The sequence below is a fragment of the Cupressus sempervirens genome, chromosome 11 (assembly GCF_028749045.1).
Source record: "Cupressus sempervirens isolate cs-2001-9-10 chromosome 11, ASM2874904v1, whole genome shotgun sequence".
Classification (NCBI taxonomy): Eukaryota; Viridiplantae; Streptophyta; class Pinopsida; order Cupressales; family Cupressaceae; genus Cupressus; species Cupressus sempervirens.
The window spans coordinates 599,405,281-599,430,265 of record NC_143128.1 but is presented as its reverse complement, the minus strand read 5'-3'; the positions used below and the strand labels follow the sequence as shown (position 1 = coordinate 599,430,265).

The 24,985-nt window shown below is 34.8% G+C and overlaps 1 protein-coding gene across 8 annotated transcripts in view; it reads left to right on the top strand.

Moving 5' to 3' along the window:
• Nucleotides 1–24,985, top strand: part of LOC149531102 (YTH family protein) — a 92,442-nt gene that overhangs the window by 30,946 nt on the left and 36,511 nt on the right. For all 8 annotated transcript variants that reach the window (XM_089811346.1, XM_089811344.1, XM_089811345.1 and 5 more), the window contains one exon: nucleotides 11,893–11,953. In XM_089811346.1, coding sequence (XP_089667472.1) covers nucleotides 11,893–11,953 — 61 coding nt within the window. The remainder of the gene's footprint in view (nucleotides 1–11,892; nucleotides 11,954–24,985) is intronic.

Sequence of the window (24,985 nt, the reverse complement as noted above, 5' to 3'; positions counted from 1 at the left end):
GTCCACAAAAAACAAAATGGTTTGGAACATTATGAAAATTGGTGCAAACCTCGAGACACTGGATTGCACCAACTTCCTCCCTTTGATGCAATCTCTCATCACAATAAGAACCGAAGGATGATTATAAATAAATTTTGTTATGTTTCTCACATATTCTACAACCGATCTCATCTAATCAAGTTTTCATATGTCTTCCAAAAGAAGGTCAAGGCAATGTGTTTCACAAGGGCTCCACAAGAATCATTGACGCCTCTCTCTTTGAGCGGTCTTCTAGCTACCGCATATGCTGTTGAATTGTTAGTTATAATTTAAACTACATTTTCTATGGCTGCCTCCAAGACATCTTCTTCCAACATTAGGCTCAAAATTTTTGCATTTTTTATTTTGTTAGATGTATCAACTTCAAAAAAATTACTACACCATTTGAAGCTATCAAATAGTCGATAATGGTATAATTCTCTGTGTCCACCCACATTTGAAAGAATAGTGCAGCCATACTTTTGTCATGGCTTATTCTGTACCTACTACTGGCATGTTCCCTTGTTGAAATAGGATTTATTGATAAGTAATGATAATAAAATTAAAACATATTAAGAAATTAAAAAAAAAATAATAAAAATATAAAATTTAATATAATTAAAATTTAATTGAATTTTATGAATGGTCAAAATGCATGAAATGAAGGGTAGTGACCCCCTCAAACATGAGATATATAAGGGAGAAGAGTTATGTGAAAGGGGATATAGATGGATGAAGAAGGAAAGAATGGGCAATATGTAAATCAAGTCTTCTCTCTCACACTGGAAGATGCAAAGCAGGTTTAAGGGAGAATGTTTCATTTGAGGAGGAGATGCAAGAGAGCTCAATTGGAAAATAATTTTATGCTCTAAAATTGAGCAATGGATGGGGGTGGTTGTGGCCCTTTCACCGATGAAATACTCAGTTACCAGGTTCTGCTGTTTAGGCCCGGGTCCTGGTACTGGTACAGTTTTGGTACTGGTTCTTATGGGGTACTTAATGGGTTCTTTGTGGGTCCTTCTGTAAAAGATCCACAAAGAGCTTGGGCACCCACGAAATACCAGAGGGCGGTAGGTTAGTCTATGCATGTATTTCTGATTTTTTCATCAGCATGCTCTTGTATCAGCTTTAGATAGTGTCTTGCAACAGTTTGGTAATATTATTCAAGTCAAAATTGGTCTATGTAATGCATTCAGTTTATGACAGTAGTGAACAGCATTCTACTTCAATTCGTTTGAAGGTCAGGGATTGATTTTTTTATTTGTAGATCTGATAAAATTACTGTTGATAGATTTGTAAAAGCCAGCCCATAGTTATGTTTATTGATCATGTTCAGATTGATGTCAATTTGGAATGCATGTAAGCTAAAACTATATGAGTAATGCAATTATTTATTTATAATTTTATTGGCCATTATGGATTTATGAGTATCACTCCTTTTTATATATGTAACTTCGATGATTGAACATATATACATACATATACAGACGAACCTGAATCCACAAGGGAGGGAAAAATTGTCGTACCCACGTACCTGAACCCCATATCTGTACCAGAACCAGAATCCGAATCAGCAACTTAGATGAAATATAAAAGTGATTATTTCAATCATTCAAGAATTGCTTATCGATCATTACTCATGAATCCATAGAAGCAATCATCAATCATCATTCACCAATTTATCAAACCAACATTCATTACATCATCTAATCAACTATCTCTTAATCATCTCTTACCAATACCTCGAATCATACCATCATTTAAGAATTCTTTCAATTGATGAATTATTTAGACAAATATCAATCATTCAACAACAATTGAATAATCAATTCTGATTTGAATATAATTAAGAAAAAGTACAATATGATTGGTATGCGATATTAATGTGTTTAATATTGTTTAATAAATCTGTTAGGAAGAGGCAGCAGTACTGGTCTTCCCTTATCACATGTCACCTCAAGTTGGATGGATTGGAGGTCTTGCTAACTTGTGGGTCAAGGGGCTGAATGACAAGGGGTCAAATGTCTTGGAGGCTCATGCTATGTACTTGTGCTTGGTTTGGAAGATAGTCTCATGACAACTCAACAAGAAATAAAAGATTAGTATTGTATGTCTGATTGACTTCAAACGATCAAGTCTGGAGTCAATGTGAAATGTTTGGTAGGGAGATGCATTAGTATGCTGCATTTCATAGCATTTTCGCGGACAGTTCAGAAATGTTGACTATATGTTGACCTCCAAAGCTTGCACATTATTTGAGGGCATTTCAGAAATTTCACAGATGTAGGACATAGATGAGGTTTTGTGAAACAACCTCCAAGATCTAAGAAGCTGGTTGTTCAAATATGGGGGAAGGAAAGGGAGGAGAGAATAATTCTATGCGGAAGCTATCCAAGGATATTACATTTTAAATCCTTGCCATTATAAAACATAATAGGGGTTGTTGTAACCTTAGTTGTCAGAAACATGACCGCACACTGCTGTTGCCCGTCTCAACAGGTGCAACACATTTTGACGCCAGAAACATCCCTTTCTCAAGGGAAAATCAGTACTGATTTCTGATTTTTTATTTTCAATTTATTAATTTTAACAGTTAACTGATTTCTGCAACATAAATTGTGCTTATTTAATCTATTTTTGATAGACAGCAACATAGACTGAGGGTATTTAATTTTTTCTTTTGGTTATTAGAATATTTTGTTTAGTGAAGTCTTTCTTAAATTTTCTTCAGTTTTATTGGAGTGTATGCTTTTTTGTTTTTATGTTTTTATGTTTTTTTGGCGAAACATTATATTTATATTAATAATAACTGGTTCAAAAAAAGCTCCCGGAGAAAAGAACCAGAAAAGAAAAACTCCGGTCATTGCCTGATACAAAAAAGTGATGTAGAAGAAGAAATACTGCATCAAGAGAGAGTATCTATCAACACTAATGAATCTAGCCCTAGAGATTCCCAGATCGAGAATATAGTAATTACAAAGAGCCCAAAACTCATATGAATATAATTCATTGATTGATGCCAGAGACAAGACCCAGAGCCCAGCCAAAAATTGTTATAAAGATTACCATCACTAATCTACATCCAAAACTTCAATTAAGACCATGATATTAGAGAGCCATCTGATGCAAGTGTTATCCAAGACCCTGACTTGCATATAATATCTCAAAAGAACAAGTGAGATCCATAAAAGAAAAAACATGCAAAATCATAGAGAAGTCATGATTTACAATCAAATATAATATAGGGAGGACTCAACCTTATTTTAAACATATTCTTTTGTCATAATATTTACCAAGTTGGGGAGATCAAGGAGGTTAAGTGGGGAAAGTAAAGAGTTAATATAAACTCTGTCAGTACCTGAATTAGCCAGACAATCAGCTAAAAGATTGCCTTCTCTATAAGTATGCATGATGTAACATTCAAAGATTGAATCAAGAAGAGACCGTACTTGATGTAATATATACTATATGGACCAATTATATACATGACGTTTAATACACACATTAATAATAATGGATGAATCCCCTTCAACATGTAACTTAGATATAGAAAGTGATTTTGCAATTTCCAATCCAAAAAGCAAGGCCAAGGCCTCAGCTTTGTTATTGATACATTGAGGGAGAGAAGATGATTTTGCTGCAATCACATGACCTTTAAAATCTCTAATGACTATGCCATAGCCAGAGTTTGTCTGGATTTCCTCTAGAGGCCCCATCAAAATTGAGTTTGAAATAACCCTCACTTGGAGGAATCCACTTGGTTTGTGCTCGGATAAGAAGAATCCTGGATGGACACAATGGAATAGGAAGATGAGGAAAAAGTAAACCCTTTAACCGTTGAATAACATAGCCATCCCAAGGAGAAAAAACATGTTTACCCTTATTTTTACTTACTGAAGCATTAACAAGCTCAACAATTGATCTCTCTAATCCTTCCAAAAATTGAGCTATTGGAGATGACGTTTGTCTAAAAATTCTCTTGTTTCTTTTCCACCAAATTGCCCATACTATAGATGCAGGGATGCACTTCCTAGAATATATATGTTTTATTAATATATCGTATTAGATTTATTTCATTTTTAATAGTAGATTATATATGTTGATGTTAAGTAAATGTTTTATTAATTTTAATCTTGAATTAAGAAATTTAAATTTTTAAAATATTTACTTTTTATACAATTTAAATCAGCAATTTTTCATTTAGTTATTTCTTAATTAATTTTAAATATAATATCGTCATTTGTAAAACATTAAATTATCAATATATATATTTTATAATATTAATATGTCCAAAAGGATTAATGATTAAATCATTAATGATGCATAATAATTTAATAATGTAGACATGTAATATATATATATATATATATATATATATATATATATATATACATATACATATAGACATATATACATACATACATACACATGTTTCTTATAGGCAACTTTTTAACAGTTTGTTTCTCGTTGCGTTGTCGTTGCTGTCTTGTTTCTTGTTTCTGGCAGCATAGGTTGTAACTACCTACTAGCTATTGCTTTCCTTGTTTCAGCATGACACACAAAGTGTCGCAACCTGTAATGTCCACCCCTCTAGGTAACACTTAGGTGCAGGATTTTTATTGCTTTGAATTTGAATCCTTAGGAAAAGGGCACATGGAGTGTATGCGATGATCTCCTTCATGGAAGGAACCGGATGCCCTCACACATGTGAGAGCCATGTGGTAATATCTGCTGCCTTTTCTATGCAAGAAACTGTCAGGCAAAGCTACCTTTCCATCCAGGAGACAATTGGCACATGGTGCATTGGCCCAAAAGGGAAAACCCTGCCTTATGAATACTCCCTTGGGAGAGTGCCAGGGCAAGATATAGCAATTTTGAAAAGCTTTCGAATAGAGGTGGGCCTGATAGTGATACTAAGATATCATTGGAAACTGCCATGTGGAGCAACTGCACACTTTGAGGGAAATACCACTTGAGACCCTTGTTAGTGAACAGATTGTCCTCCAAAGAAATAAATACAAATTAACCCCAAAGCCCAGATAGGAAGACTGAATATGCACTAATAGCTGGGTCACTTCGCTATTGAAAAACATAAGTGCCCTCTGAATTTATCTAGATACAGCTCCCCGTGTAGGATATACAATGAATCAACTACACTACAATTGATAATGCTTTTAACTTGAAAGGAAGAAAGGTTTACAAACATCTATTCATAGACACGATATAGATGCGAAGAGATTAACTAATTGAACAGAAATAAGCAGCAAACGACACCAAGTTCGTTTGCCCAATCATTACATTACAGAAGAAAAACAGAAATAAAGATGAATGGTTCTTTCCAGATATATGAATAACTGAAGCCCGAAGTCTACAGATAATCGTGGCAACAATTTACATGTACCAAAACTGTATTCAGAGATAATCAAGATAACTCAATGATTAACATTGATCAAAAAGTCAGCATGCAAACGCAAAGTATTGACATACTAAATTCTTCTCCTCTAAACACAACAAAACAACATAGACTTGCTGTTTGATACACATAAAATATTACAATTCAAAAAAGTATCTATTCTCTCTGCATTACAATTTGAATCCAATACCATCCTGTAGCACACAGCAAAGCAAAACCCCCCTCCCTTTTAGCACAAAGTCTCCGAAAAGAAGAAGTCTCTGCCCCTGTCTACAACTTGTCTGTTTGCTATCTCAGGCTTTACCCTACAGCACAAAGTCTGCAATCTCAGCCTACAGCAAAAAGTCTGCAATCTCAGCCCCCAAAAAACTGGAATTCCCCTTCTGTCTTTCTGCAGCCTATTTGTTCTCTTCGTGGATTGGTTATTGAAACTGATTCTTGCGCACCTGATACTTCTAAAATCTATTAAAATTAAAACTGCCCACTTACAATTGGTTTATGGTGGAATTTAAGCATTATTTGATGCCCTCAAATTATTGTGTAATGCTCTCGTCGAATACTCTTAATGATATCTCTCCCCTTTACACCCAGCAACATCTTTATTTGGAAAACACTCAAAAAGAGGAAAAAAAAATATAATTGCCACTTGGATCCTCATCCACTAGATCATCCATAAAATGTGTCACTTGATGTCCTGTTTTAAATAGATTACTGGAGATGGTTCTCATTCCCTCTTTGAGAACATTCAATATCATTTCTTCAAATACCACCACAAGTCCCTGTGCTTTGTTTTAATCAAAATCCATGAGACTATTAGCTTGAAACTGCAGGAAGTGGGCATGCAAGTATGACAATAGTAAGATGTTTGATTGCAAACCTGTTATGATGCTACCTGATACAAAAAGGTATTGTTCAAGAAACACATGCCCATTCTGCACATCTCAGATCAAATGAGATGCATTCTTTCAAATTGGGTGTAGAACATCTGATTGCCATATATAATCTGAGATAGTCATGTTTCGTAGATGACAATACATCGTTAGGCATCTTATATTCATAGTTCTTTGTATTGGGAGTGTTCGAGCTGCACTACATATGTATAATTTAGACATGATTATCACTTGCTGGCAAGCCAACACTGTGCATGCATGATGTTGGATAGATGACACCGTGAGTACATTTGGAAGATGACATTGACTCTGTCCCTTTGAAGTCATACTATCAACTACGATTCTCTTTTGGGTGCCAAACCCACCAAACTTTTTGGCACATCTTAGAGGAGATCGGGGATCCTATCCGACTCAAGTCTCCCACATATTATATGTCGTTGAAGTTCATAAAAATAACTCACAATTCCTAATTTGAGTTGGACAAATTTGTAAGCAAGATTTTACATTCAGTTTTGTTTTGAAAAGATCTTTTCCATCTACATAGGTCAGATTCGTCCTGAAGATACATAAAACATGTGCTCGTGTGCTTCTCTGTTGGGCATATCCCGACTCATTATCTTCATTTTCGAACTGCTGCAAGCATTCTGTCAAACAGTTCGCATGCACTGCCAAGGTGAACATGAGATAGATCGGGCTCTGCAGATACTCTTGTCTCCTGGACTCTGACTACCTATCTGATCCTTGTGATTCCTGTCTCACAAATTATTCTGTGATAATTCTCCACTACATGTGAATGATTCATGCCCTCTCTTTTCAAACTTCACTTCCATAGCAACACGTATGGAAGCAAAGAGTGACCACTGTCGACACTCGTCAAACCAATCATGTAAACAATCATATATGAGTGCGGGTCATTTTAATTTTTATGGTTACTCACATTAAGGCCTGGCATATCTCTTTTCCTCGGCTGGGGGTGTTTATCAAGACATTTTGAACCCAATTTGAATTACTCCTTTGAAATAGTAAATTGTGATTGGAACTCTGAACCTTTAAATGTGCGCCCCTGATAAATCCAAATTCTGAAACTGAACCTCTGAATTTGGCTCATTGATTTGTAGATGTTGGGCCTTCAAACTCTGAGCGTATGAACTCTTTGGATTTGAACCTAGAACCAAAACTGGATACTGAAATTCAACATTGACAATCAGTGAACCTCTTTGTATCAATTGAACCAAAAGTACCAGACAAAACCTAGAATCTGAATGTTGCACTTTGAAATCACCAAAGTCATCTATAATATCGAATTTGCCGAGCCTCCAAACTGAATTCTAAATCTTCTCAAACTTTGAATCTGTTTCAATAAATCAAACCATTTCGAACTGCTTTGAACTTTAGTTCAAAGAGGTTCAAAACCATAAATTGAAAATTTGAAATACTGGGTCTATATTGGGTACCAACAACCCTAAAGGAAATGCAAAAGCATGATGCATGACAAACTAGCGTGTAAGCAGTTCAGGCCGCTTGAACTCTGTGGCTTCTCTAGCTTTGCAGATGTAGATTACCGTGTGCTAACAAAGGAAAGAATGCAGCTTGTAAGGAGTTCAGGCCTTAAAAGAAATAGTTGGTTTCAGTTCAAACCTGTCTGTGGTAGATCTTATCTACATTATACATGACATCGAAATTAAGATAGTGACTCTTAAAAGAAATAGTTGATTTCAGTTCAACCATGTCTGTGGTAGATCTTATCCACAGTATACATGACATCGAAATTAAGATAGTGACAGCAATAAAATTATAAATTTAAAAAAATTAAGGCTGTTATACCAGTGACAACTTTATAGTACGCATCAATTTGTTGTGTTTAAGATTTATAAGTACAAGGCAAGTTTGTCAATGATAGTGACAGCAGTATATCCATAGCAGCAATATAAAATAAGACAGCAGTATAACTCCCTTAAGAAAGTCTTTGCTTAAAATCCCTTAATCGGAACGAAAGTAAAGTCATTGATATGGTTAACAAAATACCAGCAAATCAGGTGTACAAAGTCAATTATCAAGTGATATACAGTCAGTGAGTTTCCACACTTCCTGAATTCTTTAATATAACATTAATTTAGCTAATAACAGAACCAAGGTGTAACTAAAATGGTATGATGTATCAAAAGACTTAACAGTGAATTTATTAAAATGACAGTCAATGAGTACCTTCTGTAAATGAGCGTACAACACTAGATCAAAGTAATTCAATCTCTAGTTTTTTTTCTTTTATCAATTGAAATATTGAAAAAATGTAAAATATCTCTTCTTTAGGAAGCCTGGACATCCAGGCATCCCCAGGATGCTTGGGGGATGTCACAGATGTCCCTGGCCATCACTAGGATGTCTACATGCGCCCTTCTGTATTGGGAACATCATTAACTATTTCTGGGACATTTTGCCTTTCTGAAAAAATCTGGAGATGGCTAGGGGACATTCCTTGCCGTTCCATCATCCTGGAAACAAAGGTGGGTGTGGGCTACCAGTTATAGGGCTGTGGGTGTGTCGCCAAGGAACACAAAGTAAATGAGACTTTGACATATGTTTCCAACAACTTGGAAGGGTGATCAAATTGCAGTGCACCCCCAGTTGGACTGGCTGTTTGGTGGATTTGGCTGGGATCAGCTCTTTCCCCTACCTTCATCTCACAAAGAAAAACGAAAAAAAGACAGCATTTTTGTTAGAACTTTTAGGGCATTAGAAGTGGTAAAATAGGCAAGGTTTTTGAAGTAGAGAAAAAACCATAGTTACACCGCCCTGCGGGACAGGGGACAGCTGGACGAGGGGACAAGTTTTTGAGACGGGAGGACAGAGGGGCCTTGATTTGTGGATGGCGGCGGGGGACGGGGTGAGCAGGGGTGTATAAACTATACATATGGTACTTAAAATGCTAGTTATGAAAAGATGTACTACAATTATACAATATAAGATATAAAGATGTAAAAAACTTAAACATTGAACATTGCATTGAAAATTTGAACTGGAACTTCATGATTCATGATCAAATGACAAACAATGAACATTGAACATCAACAAATGAAAGAGTGTTAAATTATATAATTTTAAATTTATAATATATATCAGTCTTCAGATATAGAAACTTAAATGTGAATAAAAATAAAGAATAGAAGGCTTTTGAACAAAGGAGGAGGATGGAATGGGCCCCACATCCCATTATAAAAAAAAATAGAACCAAACAAATATTAAAATAATGCCTTGTTATTTTTTTTTAATGTCCCCCATCTTGTTGCTGCAGGAGGCATCCTGGCGTCCCCCCCGTGCCCCCCTGCACCCACAGGGGACACAGAGACGTCTCGCTGTCTCCGGCAGAGGTGGCACTCTGAGTGGCACTGCCTGAGATGTCGAGACGCCGTCCCCTTGTCTTGGGTGTGGCCCGGTTTTGCTGTGGGGACGCTTCCCTGTGTTACACTGGAAAAAACACTAATTATCACAAGACAATTCAACTTGAAAAAAGTTAAAACGTATCGTGATTGAACTGAAGGTCACAATTAGTATTCATTTTATTCTTTATGTTCATCTCATTTTCCGTATAATGGGAAAAAAAATGTAAAATGGAATGGAAAACTTTTTGTTGTAAACTTGAAAAACAACAAAAGAGGACTGAAAAATGGATATCCGGTGATTTTGTAGATGATGGATTGAACTCTATCTTCCTCCTCCTCCCGCTCTTTTTAGGTTTCCTCTACTTGATTGCTAAAGTGCAAAATGTTCAATCATAAAATACATATGTGCTTATTTAATTTGGGAACCAACACCATCATTAATGGATTTAGATAGAGTGCTGTTTTAATTTTAGTCTTTTCCAAGCATTTAAAAAGTGCAGGTTGGTGGATATATAGATTAACTCTATCTTCCTCCTCCCGCTCTTTTTAATTTTCCTCCACTTGATTGCTAGAGTGTAAAATGTTCAATCATAAAATACAAATGTGCTATAGGGGTTTTGAGTATGATAGGTGTGTAATAATTTATTTGGGGACCAAAACCTTCATTAATGGATTTAGATATAGTGCTGTTTTAATTTTAGTCTTTTCCAAGCATTTAAAAAGTGCAGGTTGGTGGATAGACTAAGATCTCTGGGATGGTTGATGGATAATGGGGACAGTGGGCTGTCTCATATAATGCAAGTAAAGAGATATGGCTAGCAAGTTGAGTAGACATCTCAGGGATGCCCCTTAGTTTCTGTTTTTGGTATGATTGGAGAATACTTTGTCCCCATCTCGATGTCCATAAAATATCACTGAAAAGTGTGAATGAAGTTCAAAAGATTAATGGATGATAAGGTCTTTTAAGTGTGCAGAAAAACTTTTTTAAAAGGAAGGGGGACAAAATGAGTTGGTGCAGGGTATCAGGTAACTACATCCCAAGCCTATCTCATAGCACTTATTAATTGCCACTCTGCATTGAACTTTTACTTTTGTGGATTTCATTGCAAGTGTGGCTTGTTTTGTACTGAACCAAGAAACTGCACCATACCCAAGGCAAATGAATAATATATAAGTTACTCAACCTAACCTTTCAACATCCGTGTAACTGTAACCCCTTAACTTGTGATCTACTGCTTTGCTAAACACAATGCCAATGTGTACTAGACATAGATGTGGCTCAATACATATTTTTTTGTTTTCTTGAAAATATTGTTTTTTTTGACCTGGCTATCATCCTGAACAGAGAAAGAAGGATGCTGCTTCATCAGCATAATGCCAAAGTATAATTTATATGTGATGCAAGTCAATACTTCTTAATTTTTTTTTGTTTCTTAAAGATAATAGTTTCTTGGGCCTGGGTGTCACCCCAGACAATGTAATAAGGATGCTTTTCTACACTTGAATAATTGATAGCTTAGATTTGGATGCCTTTTTATAGGAGGAATCTGGGCAGTGCCCACAGTATTGGGCCCTACTGAGACCACACTCAGATTAGGATCCATACTTAGTATTGATTGGGTATACGTATGGCCTTAGTTCATACACTTACTTTCAACAGAAGAGGGACTTTGCTACTTATGAATGCTAGATAGGCTAGGTGTTGATACTTTAAAAAACAATCCAAGAGTGTGCGTATTTGTTTGGAGAAAATAGTTTAAAAATATTATAGAGTTGAGAACAGCAAGACAACAACAATGTTTCCTGTGGCTAAAAAATGGATTATCATTTGTGTATGACTAATTGGCCCATTAAGACATTCATAAGAAAAACCTGTGTTCAGGTCAGCTTGGAGATGTATTACTATTTGCCAAATACTTTGATATAATTGGCTTAAATAAAGACTTAAGTATAATATGTTTGTGTTTTTGTCTAATTGGATTGATTTTGTGTGGTCTTTTTGCAAGTTTTGGATTACAATGATGTGCACTGGTGGTCCTCTTCATTAGCCTGTATTTGTCATAGATTGCCTCTCAACATAGATTTTCCTTTTAATGAACATATTATAATTGGTGAAGGCATGGATGATATTTTATATCATTTGGAGTGTGAAGTCCCAAATTCTATGTGACTGAGTTTGTGTTGTGGGCAGAGCGGATGATGAACCAGATGCATTAGCTGCAGTTGCTACATCAGACTCTATTGATATAAAGGTATATTCTTTTTCACTCTTATATTGACATCATGTGCTACTATAACTTACATATTATACTTCATAGTTTTTACTGTCCTGTGAAAGGTTTTTTAAAATACAGAGTGATTACAATATGTTAATCAGACATGCTTGATGCTTTTTAGACTTTCATTAAGGCTTTTGTGTCATTTTAATACTTTGTATGGTAACATCTACTATTTAAAACATTTTTTATTTTTGTTTTACCTTTTCTGGTCATTATTATCTGCCATTGACGTGTATGTTTTTTCCTGATAAAGTGAATTTCAGGAACAATGTTTGATCTACGTTAACAATGCAATTTCAAGGTAATAAAGGTTTAGTCATTCCAAAAGAGTGTTTATGCTTGGGTTTTAAATTTATGGTTTCTATTACTTTTTAATTTTGTACTTGTCATCACAATAGCTGTACTAGTGGCAGAGTACTTGCCGAGTTGCAAAAACTGGCCAAGATTTTACAACTTTTACTGGCACCAAAAACGTTCCAAGTGCTTTCTGAGTTTCTTTCCCCAAAAACTGAGCGCTTTTTTGTTAAAAATTTGGTTATAATAACCAACGGCCCAAATTAATTTCATTTCTCATTTCTTCACTTGTATTTTGCTGAGAGGGGGAAAATATTCCAAACACCTGTATTCCAAACACTTGTAAACTGGTTTCTATTAATTTGGTGCTGATTTGAGGTGGATTTGAAGCGTATTTGATGTTGTTTTTGAAGAGGATGACATCAATGATTTGAATAGACAGGTTATGGAGGAGGTGGTGGATTTGGGTTCACATTGGATGGCATTGAGTTAGACATGCCAAGTGAGGAGGCACAATCGTGTCCTGTGCAGACTTCTAGGACTAGACCCTCTAGTTTTACCTCTCCCTTAGTTTTTGCTAGAGCTGGGATGAGGAAGATGTAAATGTAATAATGTATTTACTTTTAGTCTTACATAAATATTTATTATATTGCTTCCAGCTATCAGCATTCCTCACAAGAATGTGATTTTGTACCCACTTTGTGTATAAATATATCTAGACTAAGCTTGTTTCTTCTGTGTTCTCATATTGACTCATCGGATGCATCTTCTCATTGATTTTTTTGATTTTTTTGTTAAGTAATATATGTGTTTTATTAATATCAGAATATCAGCTTAATAAAATACTGCATGGCAGTTTCAACATCATTCAGATTTACAACCTCATACTCCACATCCTGAAACTTGCATACAGGGAAACAAACAATACAATCACCCACTCAACTCTGCACTACCATCAAACAATATAGGCTTACAAATACTGCCTTGTGTGCCCAAATTGGGCCTAACTGGACTAAACTTCAAGAAACAAAATATCAGAGAAAACAAACCATCAACACGTTCACATGAACCACCCTGCATTTCCTCTTTTGAGAGATTGGGTATGAACATGCTAACCCTTATATCCTTCTTTGCTAGCTTCTTTCCCTGTCTGCCACACAAATGCTTGGCTACCCACGAGCTAGATTCTCCATGCGTAGACACCCTAATGAATGGAGTAGATTTCATCTTACTACCGCGTTTCCTTTCCAGAATTGCTTGCTCCTCAAAATCCTGGATGTACAGTAACTGTCTCACCCACCCAACATGTGTGCAATCAATTTGGTCCTGAACTGGTGTAGAAGAACTCCACAGAATTAACGGTTGCAACTCCCCCACTCCACCACCAACCACCCTCCAAGACCCTCGACCCATGTGCAAGCCCACTCCATGTTCAATATGATTGACAATTTCCTTGACCCCCTTAGCCCACTGCGGTTTCACATAGACATGCATTACCTTCCGTGCCTCCTTTGTTACCGACATGAGGGCCCTTACCAAAAACAGCGAAGAAATATCCAGATTTGTTTGTGGCCAAATGTTTATATTCAGATACTCATCACTAAAGATTGCACGGATACAATTCCAAAAGCACAAGTCACAAAACAAAAAATGCCCCTCATTCTTATCACAAAGATCACACCTCGAAAGCATGGGATTTGATTTGGGGGCTCTAATGAAAAGTTTGCCTCCATTTCAATCTTCAATACCTTGGCTCACACCCTTTTTTGAAGCAATTTTGTGAATAGTGGAATAACAATACCACCCAATTCCTCATTAAAAAAGCTGCAAAAGACTTTAGATCTCACTCTCCCATGTCACCTTGTGACGCCACCAAGCCGTTTCATACTCCACTTTGCTGCAAGTTTTAATTCTGATAAAATGCATCATTTTCAGTACAAACTTTGGCATTCTTATCTGTTCATCTCCAAAAGGCCGCAACTCATGTCTCTGCAGTCCCATCTAAATCCATGGGAAAGATTTCCCAAATCTCTCAAGCTGACATCTACATAATGCCTGTCCTATAAACATTTATATTTCCTAAGTCGATGCATGTGAAGGCTTTGAATAGATCACATGGAACCTGATTAGGCCCCCCACTTCAATTTTTGAAATTTTGTCTGCCTCCTTTGAAGTACTTGAAAGTTTCTAATTCTCCAAATATGTTTGTTCAGATTCCAAGCATTAGTCTCTCCTTTGATGATCCCATTAATCACTATCTGAAATAGTTACACCGCCCTAGGGAAAGGGGGATTAATGGACAAGTTTCTGAGTAGTGGGGATAAAGGTGCCTCAATCTGGGGTTGTTGGGGGGATGATGACGAGGAACGGGAGGGGGGTGTGTACTTAAAAGTTAAAATGCTAGTGATGAAAATATGTATAACACTATAAGACATAAAGATGTAAAATACTAATTTACTAAAATTTGTACACTCGAGTCTTGAACATTGCATTGAACATTGTACATGAAAGTGGAACATTGAACATTGAACAATACATATTTAAATTTTAAATACTTGCATGAGCAAATGAAAGAGTTCTAACTTCTATTATATAAATATTAAATAATAATAGTCATAGATATCAAACGTATGAGTATCTCACCATAGAGATGATTACATTGAGCAACATGATATGATATTCAATAAGCCCAGTAGAATATTAAACATGTTTAATTTTTTTAAACAAACTTTATTTTTTTGGTTGGGTAGGGCACACCCAACTACCCCCTGGAGGGGTTAGGGTACTTGTTCCCATCCCCTTGTCTTCTCAGGGGACTTGTTTCATCTCCTTCTCCCCATGTTACTATGCTATCTAGGAATCACCTTCCAAATGAATTTTTCCCACCATCAAACGCTTAGCCATTAGAATAGCATTGATTGCAAGAAGACATTTATACTTGTTATTCGATCCCCTAGACATCTATCCAGGTGCTCTACAATATTAGAAAATCCCTGCCTTCTATTTTTCGAGGTGAAAGTTCCACTCTTTGGCCTTAAATCCCACAATCCATTGGTTGTAACAAAATGTTGAAAATCCAACTGAACTTTGTTTAATCTTCCCACCCTACCTCTTTTTCCCCCTATGTTTAAAGTGGCATTAAAATCTCCTACAATAATGATTGTACGGAACTGGAGTCCAGTGATAAGCCTTGTGATCTCCTCCCACATCTCCCTTTTTTTTCTCTATCTTGGCTGGACCATTCACTCTTAACAAAATCCCACTAAAATTAATGGCAAGTGAACTAGTATCAGCTGCCAGTTACGAGCTTGCAAAATAGCAATCACCTTCATCGTTCTTGGATTTCACAAAATGCCAAGACCGGCAGACACGCCCTCAGGTTCTCTGAAAGTACCCGATCACCTTTGCCAAACACCAAAAAATCTTGCTGTCCCTTTTTTCTCCAACTTTGTAACTACATTTGGTTTGACCTGAACAAGCCCTTGCTTTATGAAATGTCTCTTGTCAAGGGCATTGCAGCCCCTGACACTCCACGAAAGGAACTGCATTGTGGCCCAAGAGATATCAAGTCTCTCCCGGATCTGAGCTTACTCTGCCCCTTCACATTTCCCGCATCCTCCAAAAGTTGCTGGATTGATTTTCTGCCCCTTGTTTTATGACCCCCCAGATTTGCCTTGAGAGTTTTTTTAATTTTGTTTGGCTTATAGTCCTTGGTTCACATATGCCTATTGTTTCTGAGAACGGCAAATCATCTTCTGCTGAAACCAAATCTTGTGAGTCCCAATCACCCGTGAGAGGCTTCTCCATGATAGCATCTTCTCATTGAATTTTGCAAAATAAAAGCATTTCTTATTAAATTTAAGGAATTTTTTAAAGTTCCCTAGTGTTTTGTTAGTTTTTACTGAAAGCTGGCTGAGTTTTTCCCAATTTTTGTTTCAGGCCTTTGCGAGTTTTCCAACTATGTTCATCACTTACTTTTACATCATAAGTTATGAGACATACATGATCTTGTAGTAAACTGAACACTGGGAATGGATTGATATCAACTTCACTTACTTTTACATCAGAATTTATGAGATATACATGATCTTGTAGTAAACAGAACAGTAGGGATCGTTTGATGTCAAAATATTCTTGGTTAGAGAATTTCTGATTTTGACCTGTTGGTGTGATTTTTATAACTGTAGATAACATAAAAAGAATAATCTGTGTTTTGCAATTTTATGCTTAAGCTCTTAAAGTGTAACTAAGAAAAATATTCATTTAAAAATAAAAAATGATTTCATTAATTAAGTTATTTATGATATTAATATTTTTAGAATAGATTTTTTTTTCTGAGCATCTGTCTATAGCTACTTTACGAGATTCTCTCGAACAACTCTCAAAGTCTGGTTTGGTTCTGTCCAAAGTCTGGTCGTTGTCAAATTCTCCCCAAATTCTTTTGCATCTCTACAGAATTTGCTGCAAATTCTGTGAAAGTAACCCGGGCAGAATTCATAGCAAATTTTGAAGAATTTGCTGCCCAGCAGCTGAACCTGGCCTGTAATTGGTCTCAACATATATTTTTAGACTTCTTAGAAGTGTTTTTTTGCCTGATTTGGTCTATTTGATCCTCCCAACCCTAAAGTGACCACTAAACAGACCAAAAAAGATTGTCTAAATGTCATTTATGCATTTGTGAATGAAAATGGACACTTGTTTATAGATGAAATCCAAATTCACAATAGGTGAAATCCAAATGAACACTTGCTAAAAATAGATATGATATCTTTGAATCCAGGGCTCAAAATTTGAATCTCAACTTTTGATCTAGCTTGGTTAGAAATCTTCTAACCAATACAAAATAAAAATTCAGATAAGTGTGCTTATATTTAGCTGATAGGCTATTATATTGCACAAGTTGATATGAAAATAAGATGTCTTACTTGGGAAAAAAAAAAACGACCGTTGAAGTCCTGCCAAAATATCTACTTTACAAAAATTGAAATCGAATGATCTGTGTTTAAATGTTGTGTAGCCTTGTGGGTGATGTGGCAAGAATGGTTAAAAAATGGACATTGGAGCATTAAGGTGTAGGTTTTGGTGACTTACGTGGCCCTCACCAAAAAGGGGTTTGGTGACGTTCATGGCCCTCACCGAAAAGGCAACTGCGCAACCAATGACAACAGAAGCAATGCTGACATCCTCGGCTTCGAGGCAGACAGTAAATGTGGAGGTTGGAAAATCAGATTTTTCGCTGAATATCAAATACTCAAATCTAATTTTTATTTTAATCTTATTCCTCCATTTGATTCAGCAATCTTACTGGAGATAAATCAAATATTGAAATCTATTTTTTACTGATTGCTAGTGGGTGCGGTGGAAAATAATTCATGAAAACAAATCTTAAACCTTGTCTACAATAAATGTTGCAATGAATGCTAAAGGAAAGATAACTATGACAACCACTGAGCCACTCCTGTCAACAGAGCCAAACCGACCACGTGCAAATTATAAGAATGCTGAAGCTTCTTCCACTCCTTGATATGAGAGTGTGAGCAAATTGGGTTCTTTTAATCAATAATCACAGTGCCATCAGAAACACGCTTTAACTGTTTGCTATGCATTAGTTATAAGCTTGCTGGGTTGTATAAATAGTCTTTTCTCAGTTTGATGAAGCAAATCACTGAAAAATAGTATAGTTCAATAGACACCATGCGCTTTACTAGCAGATTTGTTTACAATCATGGAAATGCGTATGATAACACAATATACTCCACAAAAATTATTTCAAAAAAGTTTCATTTGAATGAATCACTGCAATACTTTGTACTCAAAGGAGCAAATCATCTGAAGAAAATCCCAAACCTCATATACTCTATACTGGATAGATTTATCCGAAAAGGCATTCATTTGAACAGGAACTTTAGACAAACTGCAAATCTCACCTGGTTTCTGAATGATTTTGAAGGCCATTTGAACTCAAGTTGTTTGTAAGATATGATTATTGTTCCCAAAAATTCTTTGGGCTGATCACCTAGAGTTCAAAATAAACTCTCTAACCTCCTTTCTGTCATACCCCACCAGCCTCTGATTTGTAAGATATTTTTATTGTTATAAAATTAAAGGCAATTTCATTATATGGTAAAGCTGGAATATCTGACTCGTAAAAATAGTTTTTATTTATCAAAGAATGCAAGTGTGCTTAATGTTTTTTTCCTTCTTTTTAATAATAGATTGTTGAGAAGAATCAATATAAACAATAGAAAATTTATACCAACTTAAGCATATCTTAACCATTACATTATATTCTTATCTATGCGTAAAAGTTCAATTATATCTTTTGAATTTTATTTAATAAATTTTATGAATCCAATAGAAGCTATTTTAATGATCAATAGGTTTACAGTTGACTTTAAGACTAACAAATCAAGTTGAATCATTAAGTATTGATTATTTTACTAGTATTGTTTTCACTTGCAAACATTGAGCGCCAGAAATAAAACATAGTTAGCTGATAGGCTATTTTGTGCGGGGATGGCGTCGGGATTCAATGTCTTCCGCCAGCGACGGGGAAAACGGTGACTGTAAAGGATGAAAAATTTGGCCACGCATCTCACAGTGCTAGTTAGGCAGAGTTCCCATCCTCTCTTTGTGCTCTGACGCGTCTGCATGTGATTTACTTTTTCCTTTCTTTTTTTATAAGAAAAGGTTAAATTGTTTTTTATGAAAAAACAGAGCCAAAATGTGTCAAAGGCCCTGTGCTGACTGGCCAGAAAAGTGTAAACGTAAGTACATAATGGTTATCAAGATCCTAATCGATGCTGACATAGTCCAATTTTGTATCTCAAGTGGAGGCACAACATGTGTGAATTTCATGAATTTTTAGTGGAAAAAAAATGCTATGGCTTTAAAGGATCATGCTATTTTTTCCTAATTTAAAATTTAAAATCTGAAGTCTTCACAGCATATTTATAACTATCTTTTTTTTTTTGATAGGTAATTGACCGAAGCCTAGATTATTTGTTATTATTGTTGAGATTAATTATTTTATGTGTTAATCTTGAGTAGATTCGAAGTCAAGACCTCACCCATGAGAGGCTCACAATTTATCATTGCTTTGTAGGCTCATGCCTATATTTTTAACTATCTTATATATGATTAATTTTTTTGTATTGTTTAACTTTTTAGTTCAATTCTATATTTCTAGAAAATTAACTTAAATTGTTTTGTAAATTTTGTAAGCAAAAGAAATAGAACAATTAGGTACTTACTAATAAAAAATTATATTGATGATCATGTACATAGTTATAATAATATGAAATATAGAATATAAGAAAGTATAAAAAGATTAAAAAATAATTTTTTATTTTATTTTTATTGTTATAATAATATGAAATCTAAAATATAACAAAGCAAAAATGATAAATATAAATTTAAATAAACATATAGAAAATGTATAAATTTTACAAATTAAATTATAACTAACCTCGGGGTCCTCGGCTCAAGCATTTGGGTATTCTTGACCCTTGTACATTTTGTGGGCAACCTGAGTCTTTCCTGCATGTCTTTTGGTTTTGTCGTAGAGCCCAACATTATTGGCTCTAGATGCATGATTTTCTCAAGTCTTTTAGGTCAGAGCCATTTTATTAGCTCATGGTCTTGCTGGGAGATTCTCCCAGAATCCCCTTCAAGTATACCTGGATATGATATGCTTTCAAGATGGAGATTCTTTTCACTCTTTGGAAGGATAGGAATGCTGTTGTTTTCACTTGTAGCTTTGTAGATATAAATGCTTCTATGTATACTAAAGCTTGCATATGTAACAATGTAATGATGTAGATACAAGTACAAGCCAACAAGGTGGCCCACATGTAGGAGCTGCTCAATCATTGAGCCAACACACCATGTATGGTTGCTCGGGTGCCATCGGATTCCACTTCCATGGATTGGACTTTGCCTCGTGGTCGCAGGCAGGGTCGCAGTTCCTTTGCTCGTCACTCACGAACACCATGCTCTCATCCACCCCTCTGCTCTCCTAGCGGTGGTTTTGATGACCGATGTTGCTGCTCAGCTTCCCCGCGGAGGGGTTCTGTCTAGTTTGCGATTGCTCCTGCTTCTGCCCTGTTGCCTATGGTTGGCCTTCCACTAGTCGAGATCTAAAATGGTCATTCCCCATCTCGGACACGATGATCTAACCTACCAAGGCGGAGGGAGAAGAAGAAAAAGAAAAAGATGCCGTTGGTGACAGGTGGGCTCCTCTTGAGCCACCCACCAACCTTGTTCATATATGGGGTTTTGACGACCACCATGATCCACCTCCCTCGGTTGGCACTACTTTAGCCGCTCAAGAGCAGCTTATATGTTTCTTTGATGAATAGTTGTTAGCTTTCCGACTTTGCAATGTGAACTCTTGCAGGGTGCTCGTTGTATCCATCAAACCTTTTTTGTGAATATGTAACTTTAATACTTTTAATAAATGGAAAAGGGTCTATTCATCCAAAAAATTATAACTAACATAATAGTAAAATGTAATTTTTTTTTCTAAATATTAATAATAAAAAATCTTAGAATATCACTTTGTACCAATAAATAAATAGTTTCTTGGTTGAAAAATAAATTATATAATTTAAATAATAAATATATCAATATTTTCATGTATCATAAATTTATAGTAATGTTGAGTTTAAATTTCTTCATTTCGGTTCCTTAAAAAAAATATTTTCAAACTTCTATTTCATTAGTTTATTAGTTTATTTGGTGGAATTATTTCATACATGATTTAATAATTTTTTAAAAATATTTTGGGTGGTGGGATATTCAAATAAAATAATGTTGATCTAATATAATAAGAATTTCTTTGTATAATTGTAAAATTAAAAAATGTTAGTTTTCTGATTGCTGTAATTGCATTTGTATTGTCCTATGAGGAATATATTTTCCAAAGGCAGCTCTCTCTCTTATAAAGCATAAGCCACGAAGAGATATGGCACTTCAAGTGACATGTCTATTTGATAATTAATATAATAATGAATATATATATATATATATATATATATATATATATATATATATATATATATATATATATATATATATATATCATTATTATTTTAATTTCCCTCATAAACTTATATATATATATATATATATATATATATATATAATATCATAAATATAATTAAATATATTCTTAGGTTCATCTGATTGAAGCTATCATGCGTACACATTCATAAACACATGACCATATATTACCTCAATGTAATATAAAAATATATTTAATTAAAAGATAGTCAACTTTTTAGATATCACCTCATGATATCAATTGCAATTGCCTTTGATCACATGACATTCATCAAGTATTTAAATATTTATAAGGTATGTACACATGCATTCTCAATAATGCTTACCAAATGAATAGCCATAGTTTGTATAAGGAACTTAATCCACCATGCAACTCCTCTTTTATTTTGATCTGCTTAAACATCATAAGATGTCCATCATAATAGAAGACCATGGTTTGTTCAAGGTACTTAGTCCACCATGCAAGTAATCTTTATTGTGATCTGCTTAGACATCATAAGATTTCCATCACAATAGATTAAGTTATTGAAAGATCGTCACCTTTCAATAACTCTTACAAGCACAAGTGATAATCATTTGGAAGTCGTCACTTCCTCATGATGTACACAGGGGGTAGGCCCAAACAGTCATTAAGAATATTCATGAATCACAATCCTCTTGACTGCTACAATTTATTAATCACTGGAAATTCCATTTCAACATGGTTTACTCCCTCTGGATCGATGCAATTGAGATCAATAAAGGTTGGTTGAACCATATCCTCTATTTACTTCCTCTTTTTCAAGGTTGCCTTTATTGAAATGTCAGACTCCCTTTGGATCTCAATCTCCCTCTTCCTGCAATAACATTCTTGGAGAAACAAAAAAAACAACAAAGCAAATGGCTCTTATAGTATGCAACAATATAGAAAAAGAGAGATTTACTATATAAATAGAATACTTGAATGTTTTACTTAATTTTTTTTTTAATCTTATATAGTGAAAAGATATGCCCTTCACATGACCTCCTTATTCATTACTAATTTTATTTCTTATTTCACTTTATTCAATAATGATACTACTCAATTATATTGTATATTATATTCACAATATATTATAAAAAAAAAGTATTATTACCAATGTTCACTGTCTTATAATATAAGAAAACTTTGAGTATATGTTACCTTAATATGCCTAAGTCACGTGGTGGAGTTCGATATCATTTACCCTTGATGCTTATTGTTGCAACCTAAATTGCTTTGGTAATGTACTTTCATTGGTTGTTAACTTATCTTTTTGTGCCATTCTCATGCGACAGTATTAGGTAAGGGGTTTGTGCCCTTGGTTATCAGGTCAAATAAAATGATCCCTGAGTATTATTTCACTTGCACAGGCAGTATTAATATCTCGCGTTGACCAAGGGCTCTTCGAGATGGGCTCAAAAGTTTTGACAGGAAAGTCAGCTCAGTCTGTGGAGGTAGTCCAACAAAGGGTTCTGTGCTTGATATGCTTGGTAGTTGCGCATGATGCCCTCTTAATGAAATCGAATTGGATCGGAGGGTCAAGTTTGGGCTGTGCATATTTGGGTAGGCTTGTGTGTGGTAGAGAGTGCCTCTTTGCTTAGTGTCGAGGTCTTGCCAATGTTGCGTGGATGATGGAATCATAGGTGTTGAGACCAAATTGCCTCCCATGGATCTGTGATTGGAATGTCAATGTGGACAATGAGACGAGTTTGGTCTACCGATGTCACTGTGGGTTGAAATTTGATTAATAAGATGGTATTATCATATTGTGTACTTGATAGGGGGCTATTGGGTATATGTGGGTTGAGTCTCTCATGACTCTATGTAGTGTAACAATGATATGGCATCTGAAAACCAATAATAACTCATCTACATTGTTTGGTGTTACTATGTCAGTAAATGTAGGATTTCCATGGTTGCGCATGATGATTGGGTTGCGGCATTCCTTACTACAATACCTGACATGTCTTAAGGACTGGTTTTATAATAGACTTCTCCAAACTGAGTGTAGAGAACACCAAATCGGCTTAAATTTTTTAGCAACGTTAGCTACATCATATCTTGGTATTGAGCATTAAGGTAGAAACACAATCAAGGAGGCCATTATGTATGGGCTATGGATATGTACTTCCATGAAAAATTTATCATCATTGTTGACTTATGTGTTGATTTGACTATTTATGTGTAGTGTTTGATGTTCCAATTCAATGCAATGTTCAAGTATTGACTTTTTTACATCTTTATATCTTATATTGCAATACATCTTTTCATAACTAGCATTTTAAGTACCATATGTATATTATATATAATTCCCCTCAACCCCCAACACCATCCCCCCATTGTCCCTAAATTGAGGCCCCTTTGTTCACCTGTTCCAATGTCCCTTGTTCCCCTAGAGCAGTGTAATTATGTATAGAAGTATACACAAGAATGTTTCTATAGCGAACAAAGAGAGAAATAGAAACATTCTAAAGCGAGAAAGAGAAAGTTTCCATATTGAACAGAGATAATATGGAAACATAGAAGAGGAGTGGCCATTAGAAATTATTAAAGATGTTAAAGATATGATCCATTAATCTGTTTTGTAACTTGTAATAGCACTTATGAATATTTTATGTGTTTTTTAAGTTGCTACGCAAATGAATATATATGTGATATAAAGAGGCATGTCTCTTTAATATATTAACTTACATTAGTTATAGTTATAAGTAATATATGCTCAATATATTATGATATATATATATATATATATATATATATATATATATATATATATATATATATATATATATATATATATATATATATATATATATATATATATATATATATATATATAATTCCATATATGATATTTATCATATATTTTTTATATTTCTCATATATATAATATATTTTATCTGACAAAATTATAACATTAACACTCCCTCTTAATGAAGAAGGATTAAACACAGATATTATGCCACAGGTAATATTTCAAGAATAATAAATATAGGAAATCTTTGCTCAGAAGATTTCCAATATATGATATCATATAAGTATTGGCCTATCAGAATATCAACACGTGATATTCACCAATTATTATTTGATATCATATTCGGTAACATGAGCATTGGCCTATCAGAACATCAATCAAATGATATTCACCAAGTACTCTGAGTAATGGCCTATCAGAACATCAACTAAATGATATTCACCAAGTACTCAATGCAATAATGGCCTGTCAGAATATCAAGGCAAGATATTCACCAAGTACCTAAAATATATCTATACAAACAACTTGTAGATAGTCAAATTAATGACATCTAACACCTAGTTGTTGGTTGTAATGTCCCCATTTGCTGTCAGCATCAAAATTACAGGAATTAGCCTAATATTGGATCCTCGTAGGCTAATAATATCAGACAAGTATATCAAGAAATATTAATGCTCAAGTGACTTAAGTGATTTATTTAAATATTTTAATGTTATAAAGTCACTTTATGACAAATTGACTTGAGTGACTAAAAGACGAAATAGTCTTTTATCCCACATTGCTAAGTTGTTTGTACCTCTCTTCATTTCGAAGTTATAAAGGAAGGCATTTGCATTGGGATTGTTACACCGAATGAATATATGTTATTACACAATCCTAAATGGTTGCTTAA